Consider the following 18,027-nt stretch of genomic DNA (forward strand, 5'->3'; position numbering starts at 1 on the left):
GGTTGGAAAACATCGTGCTTCATAACACACACCCCTGTTTGTTTATGGAGTCAAGTCACCGTCCGCGCTGCACATATTTGTTACATTGTCGGCGTATCTGATTGTTACGGTGTTGTTTAAGTCTGTGTAGGCCTATTCTAAGCAGAAAAAGTAATCTTGTCATTTATGTTGTACTAGTAATAAATAATTACTATACAGTTTTAAGTGTTGTTTCGTCATTTACGACCTATTAGCACATTATCTCCATATGATCAGAGTCTTTCCGTATCCGAGGTAATCTTGGTCCCAATTAGCTCGGCTAATCGTGAGTCTACTGTACAATGCACAAGCCATGTGGCTCTGTGCAGAATATTGTGTTTGTGGTCCCACTATAGAAGTGTAGTAGGGCATGAAATAAATTGTTGGTGACTTGCCACTGATTTTCTGTAAAGAATGTACCATTTCAGTAACCTAAGTCACTCCTCTTAAGGAGAAAACTTGAATCTTATTATAAAGTTAACATTTGAGTAAGCCTACACTGTATCAAAAGTCCATTATCCCTTGTCCTGTTCTAACAGATGTGTTTGTTTCCACAGGAAAGCATGACGAGAGTGATCAGCAATGCGTACAAGAAGTATCTGAGGTCTCGGCCAGGAGCTTCAGTGGAGAGCGTAAAGCGAGCGAAGCAGCTCAACTTCTTCTCAGTAGGGTTTCACCCTCTTTTTTATTCATCTGGGGGGGAGCTAGAGAAATTCATGTTTCTCGACAAGATGAAGAAATTCAAACCACATACGGTGAGTATGTATTTTGTTTTACGATTCTCTTCACTGCCACATGTAATTTTTCAGAAATTGGAATATCATAGTGATTTATCAAGAAGATCAGAATTTTCGAGAAGGACTTTCCAGACACAGACCAAAGATCCAATGTGGCTTAATTATTGAAGTCAATGAACAATTTAAGTTTACTCCTCTCTTCTCCTCTCTTTCCATAGTGTTCCAATCTTGTCCTCATCTTCTAACACTCTCCACTATCTGCTCTTTCCACAGACATCTTGGTCTCCCCCTTGGCCTTACTCCCACTCCTTGCGCATTATAAGCTCTTACTGGTAGTCTTTCTGCATCCATCCTCTTCATGTGTTCGAACCATCTCATCCTGTTCTGAAGCTTCACCACCCCCACCGTCTGTCGTATCTCCTTATTCTATCCCTTCTAGTCTTCCCCAATATACTCCTTAGTATTTTCATCTCCACTGCCATTCATGTATTGGTATCAATTTATGTCAGTACTTCAATACAGAAGGTTGCCCACAATAAAAATAGTCTACATTGAACCTTGCAACTGGCTAGTAAATCCCCTTGCTCCACCACCGATTGTGTTCGATGTGACGGCCAAGGGCCCAAACGATCGTCCGGCAGCATAGTTTCCACTGTAGTAAACTCCTGCATAGAATAGGAAAGGGAATGTCTAGCCATACCCCTTCGGCAACTTTCCCAAGGCCCTGCAAGGTACGGGGACGGCGTCGAGCAAGTGCCTGTTCGAGGAGTCTAAACCCACAGTAGTCCATTGGTGAGGCATCCAGGGATTTCACAGGGATGGACGAAAATGGGATCACTCGAATTCCTGTCTCTTCTGCCTTCCTTGCATAGAACGCCTGGGATGCTCGAGCGGTATGGCTGGAGGCCTTGTCCATGTGGATCCATACATTCATTATGGTCTCGTCACCGTACAGGTGGGGGATGTGTGTGTCTTACAGAGGGGCCATAGCGTTCTCCTGGAAGTAAGCTGCGTTGACTTTGGTGTTGGAAGGCACTTTGACGAGTGGCAGCGTTCTCCAACTGCAATATCCAGCCACCACCAGAAATCCTTGGAAAACTTTTCCTTGCACTGCAGCACAAAGTCAGAACGGCTCTTCTGGTCTGTTGGACGGTAGAAAATAGATCGAACTCTGTTGGTCTCATCTAGGTAGAGCCACCCCTCATCCAGGGTACATACTCATTTCCACTGTCACCTGCAAGGTATGTTTCATACAGTTTTCTGGCGTTTGTGAACCTCTCCTGGATGTGGCGCTCTGTGAGGCAGTGTCCGCACACTTTGTGACGTGCTGCCAATGAGAGGTTCTTCCGGATGATGTTGGAAACTGTGCCTTTTGAGATACCGTGCCGTATAGCCAAACTTCTCTGCCTTGGGGGATTGTCGTGTGTCACTGATGTCCTAATGGTGCACACTGTATTGGGGGTTCGAGGGGGCTGGGGCCGTGATCTCCTCACAATTTCCAGCCGACCACGTACCGCAGGGGCCTGTTGGGCACATCGTCTGATGATGAGACCCACACCAGCTTTGCTGATGATTAAACCCTCTTCTTTGCACCGTTTCACTATTGCTGAGTGAATGGGCGGCGGAAAGTCCACAAATGAACCCCTCCCAGGCAGCTGTCACTTTTATCTTCATCGTTCCACAGATCGTGCTCAACTGATACTGTTATCTAGTACAGGACCCAGTGTAGCCAGCTCTGTATCGGGACATAACAGCAGTTCAATGCGTCGTTCGTGATGGCCAGTCAAAGTCGACTATTTTTATCGTGGACAACCTTCTGTACTGGTGGCAAAATACTTGTGGCAAAATGTATTATTACAGTCAAGAGTAAGTAAAGAAATCAAAAGGAGGTGAAGAAGTCAAGAAATTATGCATTTGGTCAAGAATTTTTTCCACCACAATGATAAATTAATTGATTTAGTTTATTTTGCTTTTCTGCCCCTTTTGGCTATTTGCGGAGATGAGGATGAGTGGTTATAGGATGAGATGGATGAAGACACAATCACGCACATAGAGGAGTGATAACAGGAGCCACACAGAGTGTAGAGTGTATTACATGGCCGCACCCCAGATCTGCTGATCGACTACCACATCTCTACTCTTGTGACTAGGGTTTATATACTTTGGATGTGGCCGAAATAACCATCGGCAGGGTTATTTCTGTTGCCTCGTGTCATTCTCATGAAGTCTAGGTCAGGGATGCATGGACAGGGGACTGATCGTATCTGGTGTCCTTGCTATCGTGTCATCGGGTCATTCGCATGTGGTGTCCTCACTTGTAGAGCTGTCCGCACGTGGAGTAGCTGATCGCAATCGGTTCCTAGAAACCAGCGCAGTAACCACATTTTTCCTGTTGTTGCTGACCTTACTTCACTGAAGGGTAGAGAGTGCATGTGGACTGAAGACAGACGAAGATAAGATCCACAGTGCCTTGAATGCTTCCTGTTGTGAACTGCACCCAAATCCAAGTTTGCGAGAAAAAAAACTTGAACGTGCGGAAACTTGCACGTTACAGTCCATTAAAACATAAAGCAAGTCTAAGTCTCTTCTTAAAGAACAGCTTAGTTTTCATCTTAACTTGCCTTTTCGTAGGGGTTTTTCATTAAATAAAAAAAATATATTTAATTTCTTAATTGCTAATTTCGAGCTTTACATAAGTAGGGGTCGAATAAATAAAGGTTAAGAAAACAAAAATAAAAAAGTCATGGAAAAGTAAAAAAAAATGGATATATTTTGCTAAACACCCTGTATTATCAGATGTACTATATTCCACTGCATAATTGTCACAGATTTTATGCAAATTGTTTTTGCAAAAAAAGTGGAGTGTGATGATCACATGAAAGTTTTTAAAGTTGTGCTGGTATGACCTAGAAATCATTTATTACTAAACTGTCTTTGGTGCAAGATTAGAATGCATAGAATACTTGTAAATATACCTTTTCTTCGTGAAAGTTTTGCAAACTAACATGTCGGGAAGAAAAAAAAGGTTAACACATTACCAGGTGTTTGTTATTGATTTGTGCATTATAGTCTAAATATTTGGCCTCAGAAAATTTACATTGTTGCAAAGCACGGACTTACAAAATTAATCTTCTGTGTCTGAAGATTGTGTGACGATTGTATGCTCAAAGATTACTCATTATGAATGTGTGAATTACTCACAATAACAATATAACACATATTTTAAAAATATTTAAAAATATTCAAAAAACACAAAAAATGGTACTTACGTTTTATGAGTATGTTATTTACAAAATGACGTTTCGAGAATCTACTGTTCTCTTCTTCAGGTCCAAAATCTTCAACTATGAAAAACTTTTCATAGCCACGTCAAGATATTTTAAAAACCAGGAATATGAGTGTGGATTTGATATGGGTTAGACAGGTTTTAGGCATAGTTTTTTAATTCCTGTCTAACCCATATCAAATTCACACTCTTATTCCTGGTTTTTAAAATATCTTGACGTGGCTATGAAAAGTTTTTCATAGCCGAAGGTTTTGGACCTGAAGAAGGGAACAATAGATTCTCGAAACGTCGTTTTATATTAGGGTAAATCAAAAACTAAAGGCAATTTTGAGTTCTCGCAGGAATAAACTAAGACTGGGTGTGTGTGACGTCACCACGTGTATACTTGGAGTGCCCCATTCAGTCGAGTGTTGCGGAGCAAAAAGGTCACACGTGCGGAGCAAAAAGGTCACACGTATGGACGCACCACTCCACAAATGCACCATCAAGGAACAGAGTGCCGTATTGCACTTTCTGTCGTCGGAGGGAGTCAAACCGGCGACATCCACCTTCGGCTGTTAGCACAGTATGGAGCAAGCACCATGACTCAACGAAAGGTGTATGAGTGGCTCGACCTCTTTAAAGCGAGACGCACAAGTGTAACGGACGAAAGTCGAAGTGGACGCCCAGAAGAAAATGTCCAATGGGTGGATACCATTCTCAGGGACGATCGAAAAATCACAATAGCACAAGTGGCGGAACTCTTCGACATAAGTTTCGGATCAGCAAATGCAATAGTAAATTAGTGCACCAAAATGTTTGTTTGTGGTCGTTGGTTCAGGTCAGATGACGAGGTCCAGCGGGCGGTGCAGACGTGGCTTCGTGTGCAAACAAAAACCTTCTTTCCGGACGGGATACAGAAGCTGATTGCACGATACCAAAAGTGCATTGCTGTGCACAGGGTATATGTGGAAGAAGCGACATGTGTAGTTCTTCTTCTTGTGTGGAAATAAAGATGTTATGTGAAAATTGCCTTTACCTTTTCATTTACCTAGTAAATAACACTCATAAAACGTAAGTACCATTTTTGTGTTTCTTGAATATTTTAAAGTATGTGTTATCTGCTCAAAGATTACAAACCAATTTTTTGGACTGAAGAAACAAGGTGCAACAATTATGCATTGACATGTACTTCTGTAGTTTGAAAAGTTTTTTCCTTGTGTTGCTTTCAGACCATCTTCGAGGTTGGGCCAACTGCTGGGAGTACATTGGTCAAAGTGATGAAAGAGAAGAGGGAGAAGCATCAGAAGGTCATCAGCGCGTACCACAAGAAGTTGGAGGAGAAGCTAAAGGCACAAGAAGGTATGGTGCAGTTTCACTATGTCAGGTGGCAACACTGACAGCTACTTTTCCCCCGTCTGTGATATTAACACTGCAGTTGTTGCGCTGAAAAAACTCCCATCATCGATTGCATGGAGATTATCGTTTTTGCCCATTGTGTGTCAAAATTTCTCTGATTTAATAGCGAGACTGCTTTTTGAAGTATTCTAGTTCACTTAACAAAAAGTCATAAGTTATTTCACTTAACACATTACAGTAGGGATGAAGTTCTAAATGTAGTACATTGTATTTGGATGGGATGAAACCAAACAAAAATACATTTCTTAGAATCCTACTATTGTTATTTCCTTGTCCCAAAAATTTCAAAAATAGGTTTTAGGTGGTCTGAACTTCCGAATTCATTAAACACTCCATATATTTGTTGTCAATGGTCTCGCAGATTATTATTGTGCTCTGTTGAAATATGAGCCATAACAACAACTCAACAATGGATATATTTCAAATAATGACCTAATGAACATAGTCCCTGGACTGTTCCGGGAAGGTAGACTGAAATCCATGATCAAGAGTGTTGTCAAACTGCAGTGTTAATGTAGAGCAGGGAGACAGTGACAATTCTGAAAATACGCAATAGTTGAAAATGTCGCAGAACTTGTATCGTGAAATTGTGAATGAATGCTTGAAAACATAATGTTCCTACTGGACAGGGAGTTTGGGGGAGGGGTATGCTCCCTGTCATCATAGTGGCAACATTGTTGCATTTTATTGAAAGGGTCCTGGGTTTGACTCCTGGTGATGGCACAGTTCACATTAACACTAGAACGACGGGAGTGGTCATTTTTTAGGTTATTTAAATTCCAAATGATAATTTTTGCAAGTTTTATAATTTGCGAGGAAATCAACAATCTACCTAGAATGACTGCAGCGGTCAAAGTGACCGCCATATAGATTTCACATTATGACGCAACCTGACTGCCATGTGTAAGGCACGTCCTGGCGGTGGCACATTACACAGCTCACGTTAAACTTTAGGCCCAGTTCAGATGAACATATCTGGACATAATCAAATTTTTAAAAAAAATAAAAAAACACTGTGGGAAGCAAATTGAATGTTGACACCAAAGGTAAGAGTGGTTACTACTGTTCATGCTAATGAGGTGCTATTGTATTTGTGCCAGAATTTTAATACTCTCTTGCGCATTGTTATAACATTTTTAGCTATTACGGTTTGTGATATTAGATTTAATTGCATTGTTAGCTCTTGAACTGGCCTCTGTGGCATATTGGTTAGCCTGAATCACTCATTCTCATCATTGCGATTAGCCAAAAGTGGAAGAAAATGAGTGTAAAAGAACCAAATCGTAGCTCTTGAGAAACGTTTATGAGCACTGCTGCGAAACATTGAACTATTAGAGAATCAGCCAGAAACAATCATTATTATCGCGGAACAGATTTATATGTAAATACTAGGCCTGAAATACCACTTTGAACCGATACCGGTGCTCGTACTTTTACCAATTCCCACCAATACCGATACTTGAGGATTGCAATTATTAAAAATTGTTCAAAATATTGATAAATATTGATGTGTAAATATTCTTCTCCAATAATATGCATCAAATTGCCAAGAAATTTGCTTTAGAATATTCAAGAATTACACAGTGCGGCAATTTGAAATCGGGACTGGTGCTGTAAAAAATAAACAAGTCTTCATTGAAACTTATCAGGGATCATTCAAAGTAGGACCCTCCTGTATCCACAGATCGTAGCGCAATGCCTACCAGTGCATGGAAGGATTGCTTGAATTTGTTTTGTGTAACGCTGTATAAAATCCATGTCTTAGCCTTTTCTTGATTGTTGGTACATCGTAAAAGTAGAAACCTTTCAGTGCAGATTTTGGTTTAGGAAATAAGAAAATAACCACACAGCCAGATCCGGTGAGTAGGCAGGGTGTGACAACACAGTCGATTTAGGGCCAAAAAGTTCTTCACAGCCTTGTGACTTGGGGCACTGTCATGAAAATGTTTCAGTACCTCAAGATAAAATGCAGCAGTAACAGTCTGTCTGAAATTTCAGTCTTCAGGAATGATTGTCCTCACTTTCTCAACCAATTTTGGTGTTCTCACTGTCCCTGCTACACCTGGATGCTTGTCGTGTTCAATTGGCTCCCGTCCTTCACTGAAATGCCGGAGACATTCAAATGCATGCGTACTGGATAAATAATTGTCCCTATAGACTTGCTACAACATGTGAAACGTTTCCGCAGCAGTTTTACCCAAGAGCGCACAAAACTTGATGTTTGCTCTTTGTTCCATGTTGAAATCACGATGCACTTTCACGACACGTGCCCACATTCAACAACGCCACAAGCGGCAATTTCGCTCAAGGTCAACGAGCTCTGCGTCAATTGTTCGCACCACAGAACGCGTGCACAGTGGCATCACCTACCGAGCAAAAAAATCAGTCTCTATTTCAAATTGCCGCACTGTATATATCAGAATATTAAAATAGATATTATTTAATCACAAAATATAGTTTCTTGTGAAAATTGGTGCAAAATAAAAAGAAAGTTTAAATTTTGCATAATTTCCAGGATAATTAGGCTCTGCGAAAGTGTCTGGTGGTAGTTTTGCAGACCCCATGAAATACCAAAATGCCAGGAAAGTATTGGCTGGTATCAGTAGACTGATGCATCGGTATTAGCTCAGCTGTAGTAAATACATATATTTGTATTATGCTAAAATCAATGTTATTTTCATTATTTTTACACGTAATTTCAATATATTCAATCATTTTCTGACATATTCCATATTCACGCTCTTTAACTTTATTGTCAACAAAGAGTGCAAGCTTAGGCTTTCGTGGTCAAATATGAGGCCTATTTTAAATATACTCCCATTACTTCACACGATATTGAATTCACTTTCAGTGAATATAAATCTGTGGTTAGGGACGACAGGAGGGGGTTCACATTTCAGCACTTGACACATTCACGGCCAGTTCTTGGAGGGGGAATTAAACGACCAACCCTGACATTTTCTGAATCCAAACTTAATTATAAAAAAATGTTGAATTTTCGAGTTTTTCAAAATTGCCCCCTAGTTGTTGCAAATCGTGCTTTCTTGTCAACTTTTTCAGCCCAGTGGATCGAAACCTGACCTGTTCAAGGTTTCCTGCTGGTGTCCCCTACCAATGACCCCCCATTGGTCCTCCAAGGTTCCAAACGTGTTGGGCCCCATGGCGACATGTTCTTGGGTACAGCATTAGACCTCTCCCAAAGTCACATGGTGTACCCCTTTTTGTTCAACAATCAACATGTTGGGGGGGGGGGGGGGCAAAAGAACTTGAAAAATTGGACACCGCAGCTAGACAACCTTAGTCGTTTACAGGCAAATACAAGCACATACTTTAATGGTCGTTTACGGGTGGGAATGTGTTAAGAGAAAGTTTGGAAATCCATTATTTAGGCAACAAAAAATTAAGCACATTTTGTATTTGAATTTTGCATTACAATTAGTGTCATTTAAAGATAAGTCAGCTGCCTGCTCAATGAAAATTGCCATTTATCATTATCGTACGTCCATATTTAATTCCATATTTTGATTAAAATAACTAAATATGTATTTACACATCTAACACATTTTGTGGTTCACATAAATCCATTCCCTGATTATTATTGATTTCCATCTCAGCAGGTAAAGCGTTGGACAGAAGGAACACTCTGCCTGCAAGCACCGCAGAGGAAATTGGTAGCACTTTCAGGTATGTGCTTGCACCGGATAGGAATTTGGAAGAACAGATTCGGGCGAGGAAGAAAAGGTCAACCATAGACAAAGAACATTATATACCTTATCAACCGGCAGACCACCACACGGAGCACGGGTGAGTAAAGTTGGTGAGTCCGGCCTTGGCTGGAGAATGAAATGAGAGCTGAATACCACTTTGTACCCATACCAGGTATAACAGTTTCAAGTAGGGATCGACTGGCATGAATTTTTTGCTGATGAAGATAAAATACCAATTTTACGGTTGCCAGACTAAACTGAGAAAACTTAATTGCAAAATGTGGTAAATTTACGAGGGTCATCAAGAAAATAAAGACCGTTTGGTTATACAAAATGAAAAACACAATATTTATTGTAAAAAGAACCATTCTGTTACATACCTGAAGCTTCCTTCACTTCTCTACATAATCACTTCCTACATTTAAACATTTGTTGTATCTGGGCATGAGCTTCAGAATTCCCATGTTTTACTCTTCTGGCACCAGTTCATTAAGTCAGGTGGTCACTGCATTCAAACAAAAGACTGCTCGCACATTTCCGCCAAAAGGCACTACGATCAATGCAAATCGTTATTGTGAGACTCTAAGAAAACTACGGCGAGCCATCTAAAACAGGAGGCGAGGAATGCTTTCTGGAGGAAATGTGCTTCTGCACGACAATGCCCGCCCTCACACTACTGGTGCAACTCAAGAATTGCTGGATCAATGCGGATGGGAAATTTGTGATCATCCACCCTATAGTCCAGGCCTTGCTCCTAGCGATTTCCACATTTTCCCTAAGCTGAAAGAGTTTCTGGGCGGTAAACGTTTTGGAAGTGATGAAGAGTTGGAGAATGCAGTGACCACCTGGCTTAATGAACTGGTGGCAGAAGAGTATAACATGGGAATTCTGAAGCTCGTGCCCAGATACGACAAATGTTTAAACGTAGGAGGTGATTATGTAGAGAAGTGAAGGAAGCTTCAGGTATGTAACAGAATTGTTTTTTCCAATATTGTGTTTTTCATCTTGTATAACCAAACGGTCTTTATTTTCTGGATGACCCTCGTATTTCTAGCATTTTGATATGTTGAGATATGTTCTGTGATTTGCATAACTCACAGGATAATTAAAACTTCAGAAGGTGTAATGTCTGTAAATGAACCCTAAATTTCTTGTTCAAGAGTTTATTTTGCAATTCACATTGCATCATTTCGTAACAAAACATGGTAACAATATCCACCTCACACCTTTTGAAAAAACATGAAAATGAACATTACAGCCTGTTATTTCACATTTCGTCAAAAACAAAATATGCATGCCTGTACAGATCTGTGCAAAATAATCTAACACAGTTATTTTTATTCAATTTCATCTGTGATGTTTCGCTCTGCTTTCCCAGAACTTTTTCAAGCTACACATACAACACAACCTCACATGGCTAGTCAGTCACTCTACACTTCTAAGGAATTAATTTGTGTCCTTATTTCCTCCTAGGTACAACTGTTTTTTCCACCTTGCAGGTGTTATAGCTGGCTGTTTCTCCCCCTCCCCTCCATCCTGTAACCTTTCCTTCTGGTCTTCCCTCCCCTTCATCTGTTGGCACTCACCTTCCCTTTCTCCTTGAATTGATCTGGTAAGGTGAAATCTTCCTTGTTTCCATGATATAGAAACTCAATATGCTGACCAAGGCAGAAATTTATTTTATTATAAAACATAAACTAAACGTAACGTTTCAACCTTCTAGCAAGGTCTTCTTCAGACTCTGCACCAAGTACAAATGTAACCAGGTACACAACAGGATGATATATATATACACAAAAATACTCCTCTCCAGACTTTAGACAGTAGTTCTGGAACAATGTAGCAGGTGGCTTTCCCTTGTCAAATGTACTTTCACCTGAATGTGGTTGGACTCTTTATTTCCTTCATTCTTCTTCCTTCTTCTCTCCTCTTTCTCTCTTGTCCTTTCCACTGTTTCTAACACCTTCTTCTATTCTTTGTTTATCTTCAGTCCCCCATTCCAGTTCATTGTGTCTTCTTCTCCTTTCTTCTCTATTTCCTTGGCTTCCTTCCATTTTCTCACTAGCATTCTCTTCTCCCTTCCTATCTGCTAAGCCTCATCCCACTCTATGTCATGTCCTGTTTCTCTCGTGTGTTTAAATATCGCATTTCTCTCTCTCTTAAGTCGTACATCATCCCTATGTTGTTTCAACCTGTCTTTCAGCCTCTTTTTCGTTTTTCCTATGTACACACTCTGACATTCTTTACATTTCACTTCGTAGATAATCCCTTCCTCTTCTCTGTTTTCCTTTTTCTTGTTTGCATTCTTCGCTATTCTTAAGATGCTTCTCCCTCCCTTCCTGTAAGTTTTAATGCCCACTTCCCTAAGCACTTTGCATATCTTTTCTGTGGTCTTTCCCATACTCCTTATTCCAAACCTCCTCTCTTTTTCTTTCTCTTCCAATTCTCCCCTGCGACTTTTCTTCCTTCTTCTGTTTATGTCCAGTCTATCCTCCTTCTCGTAGCCATTCTTTTCCAGCTGTTTCCATAGGCTATTTATTTTGCCTTCTTTTTCACTGAAAAAACAGTTGTACCTAGGAGGAAATAAGGACACACATTTATTCCTTAGAAGTGTAGAGCGACTGACTAGCCATGTGAGGTTGCGTTGTTGTATGTGGAGCTTGAAAAAGTTCTGGGAAACAAGAACAAAACATCGCAGATAAAATCAAATACCGTATTTACGCATGTATAGTGTGCATGCGTGTATAATGCGCAATCTGGTTTTGGATGGGTAAAAGTGACAAAAAAACTATATGTCGTATATAATGCGCGTACAATCCAGTTTCAAGAAATGGCTTTCTTAGTTGTATGTTGTAAATCTGTTGCTATGGCGATCAAAAGTGAATGATGATGATGTCATACCTATTCAATTGATCATTCCTTCTTTTTCAAAATATATACTTTTTCTTTCCGTGACTAATGTAACATTTATACGAGGCACATTCAGGACCTTCCAAATAGCAGTTAGCAGCTCAAGATTTCTTCCATTAAGGAATTTACACACTCCATGTATGTCATATTATTTGGTCAGTAATACATTTTAATTGTTATTATCTTTTTCCTTATGTTTTCTTTCACCCAAAGTACCATAAAAATCAGAACGTTTCTTCATTTTTTGATGAACTTATTTCAACCGCATTTCACATTAGTGTCGTTATCTTGTATGGAATACTGTTATCATATTCAGAAACTAAAGGATTCAAGCTTTACAACGATATATAACATGATAGGGTTCTGTAGACATGAAAAATCAATGCAAGTGTCCCAGAATCATGGAATGACCCTGTACGGTTTCATGTTGGCTGTCTGAATTATTCCGTGCATAATACGCACCACAGTTTTTGGGGGCAAAAATTTTGGAAAAAAGTGCGCATTATACATGAGTAAATATGGTAAAAACCACTAAAAATTACAAAAAGTGGTTATGCGAACCTTCAAGAAGAATATTGTACAGATCAGTAAATTTGCCGATGGACCGATATGCTTATATCGGCCGATACTGGTAGAGTAACGATTAATCTGTTCCGTCCCTAAAATAAATAGTTCTCCTCTCATAATGGTACACGTGACATCATTTCTCATGAAATGCCAGTGAATCCATCAGTACATGTACATACGTATGTTTCAGCCTTGCTGTGAACGACTTCCTGCAGGAAGCGGACCGGTTGGAGATGGACATCGTTGACGACAGTGAAGAGGGAATGAAGTTGCAGAAGCAGCTGAAGAAGTGGGACAGGAAGAAGAAGAAGATGTTTGGAGTGAATCCGGTGAGGCAATGCACTAACCCTTGCATGCAATGTTATTTGGCCATTATCCATTGTCCAGTGCTTTTAGCACTACACAATGTTTAACCTTTAGAGGACGGTATATGTGTTTTACCAGCATGTGTATTCTGCTCATGGTGGCGGGATACCTGTCTTAACACAACCACATAACAGCAATTAACACATTATTTCTTGAAAAGTACAGGTGATAATTCAGGTCTGTGTTTTGCGTTCATTTATATACACATGAAGGTATGACATATTAGAACCACAAAACTATATGCGCCAATATGAAATTTTGGCCAATACCGATAAAGCACCGATATAAAATTTACCAATACCAGATGAACCAAGCTTTTACAATGCATATTTAGACATTTACTTTGAAAAAGTACGTCATGGACATTATTTGTTTGTATCTATAAAATATATATCAATATATTGCACCAGATTTTAAGTTATTTGGTACGGTCAATAAATAACTGGATAAATGTCGTGAAAAAATGATATAAAGTGACAGAGCGATGAAACTTACGGGATATGTAGGTCAGGCTGGCACTGGCAGGGAAAGGAGGTTGTGTATGTGCAATTTGCCTCCAAGGTGCCAGTCAGTCATTCAGTGAGGTGAGTCATGGCCGTTCAGTGTCAGGTGCCACAAAGGAGGTACAGTGATCCATGATACAGTTTTTGACGGCAGAAGGCAACACCATAGTGAAGGTGTTCATGAACAATAATGTATACTGTACCATGACTAATGCTGAGTTCGGTTGCAGTCTGGTTCAGACTAATCCCCCAACACTCCCGTATGAAGTCATCAATGGCAGAAATTAACTCATCCATAATGGCATACTCCCCTGCGTTGTTGAGGCACCTGACACTGTGAACGCCATGACTCACCTCACTGAATGACTGACTGGCGCTTTACAGGCAAATTACACATGTTATGTCACATTTTGTTTGTCAAAAATGCATGCCTCTAATTATGCCCATGTGTCTGAATTCGTTTGCATGCATTTTTCCAGGACCCCAAGAAACGCAAGATAAGGACAGAGTCTGGAGTATGGATTCCAGCGACATACAAGACGAAGCAGTACGAGAAGTGGCTGGAGAGAAACAACGCTCAAAGATCAGACGATGAGGACAGTGATGCAGGTGAGGAGATCGTAATGCAGTTGAAGATACTTGCTGGCTGAGAGGAGACACTAAGATATTAATTATGGTTTTTTAGGCGTTTATCCAGAATTTTCCATGTTGAGACAAAATAACCATAAATTGGGCCTTTGAGTGCAATTTAGGGCTTTTGTTGTTGTTTTGTTTTTCTAATTTTCTGTCAAGGAGGTAGGGACACTGTCTTTCTAATTATCCAGGGGGGAAGGAACATTATTATTAATATAAATAAACATAATAATATTAGGGTTACACTTATAATTATTATTTTTGTTCTTATTTTGAACATTTCGTTTGGTGTAAGTCTTGTTGTATAAATAAATAGAACCAATATTCCTCCTAAAAATACTAGAAATAATACATAGGAAAGCCATGTGGATTTTAAAAATGTTGATATTGTTAGGCACGCAGTAATAGTTTGTATAATTAGTATAATTCCTATAGATAGTGGATGTTTTATTTGTAATATTAATAGTGCTATCAGTAGTATAATAATAATTAGTATTAATTGGATTTTAATATCAAGGGGTAGTTTAGTATGTCAATTCTTAGTTTAAAATGTCTAGTGGCAAAGAGATTCAAAATTATTCACATACTTACTTAGATGTACAGGGAACTACTCGTGAATGTTTAGTGAAAAACGTTAATAAAGATTAATTTTTTTATTACAACAATTGAAGGGTACAGGGGGAAAACAATCAATGTTCACTTTTGGTGAAAATTGAGATTATGATACAATGGTATGGTAGGGGTGGTGTACTACAACCTCACATGCCTAATTTTAGGAAAAACACTCATATTCCTGCACAAATCAGCATTGAAAAATTCTTTTTCTGCTTCATTCTGTAGCATTTACAAACTTCAAATTGCATTCCTGTAAAAAGTTAGAAAGTGGACTTAGATTGTTTTTCCCCTGTACCCTTCAATTGTTATTATCTGGTCATAGAATAAAGTTGGACATTTTCTGGTCTTGCCCCTGCATTGGGTGACTGGGGTTTACCCAGCCTCAAATAAATTAGCAACTGCGTGTGTGGTAGGGGGAGGGGTAAGCAGTTTTCACCCATGTGAGGTGGATTTTTGACACCCCTTTACTTTCAACTCTGGTCCTCCTATTTCCCACCTTCCTTCAATAAAAAACATGACCATGTTATATATTTACGGTTTTAACGATGAAAAATAATAACTTTAATTTTAAAATACTTTAAGTGTTACTGTTAAAGAACGCTTTTATTTTAGGTATGTGTTTATTTAATACCTACATAATGACATCAAAATAAGAACAACCTCTGGGCTTAAGTTGCTACATGATTTAGCAATATACTTATAATATCATGCAACAGTAACTTCAATTAATTATTGTCAACAATAAATCCAACTTTTTTTTAAAGCAAATATCCAGTGGGGATGGTTTGGAACCCACTGCATAAGCACAATGATTCGCTGGAACATTTAAAGTGTAAGATACAATTCAATGTTTTTTTTAAAAAAAAAAAAAATTTCCTATAAATGTACTTCTTCACCTGTTATTTTAGGCACGAGCCGCTACTGCTTGACACTGAATTCTGCCAATGAGTTTATCATGTTGCAAGTCATATGACGTTACTGCTACTCTCAAGCAGGGAATCAAGTGATCATGAGTTAATCGATTCCTCTCTTCACGCAATAGTTTTCAGATTTCTGATAAAATGTTTTGTGACTAAAAAGATAAAGTGCTCCCTTGTGCTTAGCACCACGCCATGAAGGCGTATAGGGGGTGTGGGGGTAACGTCCCACAGTTTCTTGATCTGGTCGTGAGTGGGGGTGATGTGATCAGCATCATGCCCCTGACTGCCTTTACCCCCCAGGGTTTCCCTCGGGTACCCATGTCATTCGACGCTTGGTGGGCGCTGGGGCTGCTTCCAACGTTAGAAAAGTTCCCGGATTTGAACTGGCCGGGGATCGAACCCGGGGCCTTTAGCATGGTAGTCAGACACGTTACCGACTGAGCCACCGTGGCCAGTTTTGCGACTATGCATAATAAAATCCGTATACCTAGGTAATATGACTGAGCTTTCAGCTTGCCGGTCGACTGGTAGACCGCGGTCGATGCGTTGGCCACCCCTGCCCTATATGAACCTTCACAACACAGTTCAGTGTGCACGGGGAACTTCATCTACAAGTAGATGTTACCTCAAAATGCTTGGCATGGTTCTGTTGTGCCAACAGTTTACCTTTCACTGACGATATGATGTTTCCTTTCCAGAGGAAAAGAGCAAGCCCAGCAACCAGTTTATTAACAGGAAGAATAAGGAGCTCCTGAAGAATATCCGGCCGCAGCTGAAGCACGCAGCACAGATCCTGAAGGAGAGGAGGAAGAAGGAGTACCTGAAGCGAGTGTCACACATGACCAAAGAGCAGAGGATAAAATCGAAACAGAAGCAGATGCACACGTACAAGATGAGGGTGCTGAAATCGAGGAGAAAGTGAATCGTTTGTAATAAATAATGTTTTGTTCTCATACTTTTGTTGCACAAGATTAAAGACTACAATAAATTTGATAACAAAGCTCTACAGCACAGAATGCTGTACAGACTTTAGTAAATTATGTCTTTATGTGTAATGGACTTCGATTGAAATTCCTACACCTTGCGCTCTTACCCCAAACACAACCTTGAATCGTTTTTTTAATGTATTTTTACTAATCCCGGCTCTTCTGCCAAAAAGATAATACTTTTAGGGTCTGTTTTAAGGATTACGTAACAGTGACCGTTTCCTTCTGATTTACAAACTAACATTTTATGCAGTTTCACATAAGGTGCTGATAAGAATTAGCAACATGAAGTTTCTCTTTTATTTTTTCCTAAATTTCGATATTATTTATTATTGCTGTTTGGTTTTATTTTTCACAGTTTAGTGCAAAAATCGGTGTTATTTTTACATGCGTTTGTACTGTTCCTTCTTTGCCATTGTTTCTCAACCTATGGGGCACATGCCACTGCTGGGTCCCGAGGGGGCATTTGGTGGGTCGCGAAGTTGGGCTGAAAAATTGATTAATGTGTCTTAAAAACTTCCCGAAAGTTACATTGAATTCAGTTGGATTCGAGGCCCATTCTTGTATTTTGAAAGTTCAAACATGTTGTCAGTTAAACTACGAGAACAACTGTGTGATATCAAGTGTGATTCTGGCATTCAAACTAAATTTTAGATATCTAAGTTTTGGATATACGAGGTGTGGCTAGAAAAAAACTGGATTGATGTTGCTGTCGACAAACGGCAAGCACGTCAAGGTCAAGCGATGCATGAGTGTATAACGTGATATCCTGCCTATTGACTGTGTGATTGCCCAGAGTGCGCAGCGCTCAGTTCCGCTGTAGCTTGTGGACGAAGTGAACCGTACATCTGTGCTCCGTCGGAAAAAAAAGTTAAGTGTGAAAGTGGAACAGCATATCAATGTGAAGTTTCTTATGAAACTCGGAAAATCTGCCACACAAACTTCTGATTTGTTGAAGGAAGTGTACGGAGATTAGTGTTTATCACACACACAAGTATTTCAGTGGTTTCAAAGATTTAAAGGTGGACGAGAAGTAATCGCGGGCGACTCGTGTCCTAGACGGCCTTGCATGTCAAAAATTGAATCCAACATTGCAAATGTCGGTGAACTGATTCGAATTGGGTACCCGAAGGTCAAACTGACAACCAACATTATTTCATTACTGTGCTGACGAGACTTCGTGAGCAAGTTAGAAGATGACGACCTGATTTGTGGTAAAGCAAGTCATAGATTCTTCATCAGGACAATGCTCCTGTCCACAAGGCATTGTCAGTCAAGGCTTTTTTGGCCAAGTTGGGAATCCCAGTGTTAGAACATCCATCCTATTTGCCAGATCTTGCTCTGTACGACTTTTTTTTTTTTTTTTTTTTATTCCCAAAGG

General features: G+C 39.8%; 1 protein-coding gene across 3 annotated transcripts in view; it reads left to right on the forward strand.

Moving 5' to 3' along the window:
• LOC145981689 (ATP-dependent RNA helicase DDX54) overlaps window positions 1–16,892 on the forward strand; it is a 55,843-nt gene extending 38,951 nt beyond the window's left edge. The window contains exons 9-14 of one of the 3 annotated variants that reach the window (XM_083115084.1): window positions 576–773; window positions 5,253–5,382; window positions 9,057–9,243; window positions 12,814–12,952; window positions 13,972–14,101; window positions 16,359–16,892. In XM_083115084.1, the coding sequence (XP_082971210.1) occupies window positions 576–773; window positions 5,253–5,382; window positions 9,057–9,243; window positions 12,814–12,952; window positions 13,972–14,101; window positions 16,359–16,582 (1,008 nt within the window). In that variant the 3' untranslated portion in view covers window positions 16,583–16,892. Of the gene's footprint in view, window positions 1–575; window positions 774–5,252; window positions 5,383–9,053; window positions 9,244–12,813; window positions 12,953–13,971; window positions 14,102–16,358 lie in introns of all 3 variants that reach the window. The other 2 variants (XM_083115083.1, XM_083115085.1) reach the window with 2 other exon arrangements.
• Window positions 16,893–18,027: the final 1,135 nt, after the last annotated feature.

Source organism: Lepisma saccharinum, chromosome 30 (assembly GCF_977018435.1).
Source record: "Lepisma saccharinum chromosome 30, izLepSacc3.1, whole genome shotgun sequence".
NCBI classification, from domain to species: Eukaryota; Metazoa; Arthropoda; class Insecta; order Zygentoma; family Lepismatidae; genus Lepisma; species Lepisma saccharinum.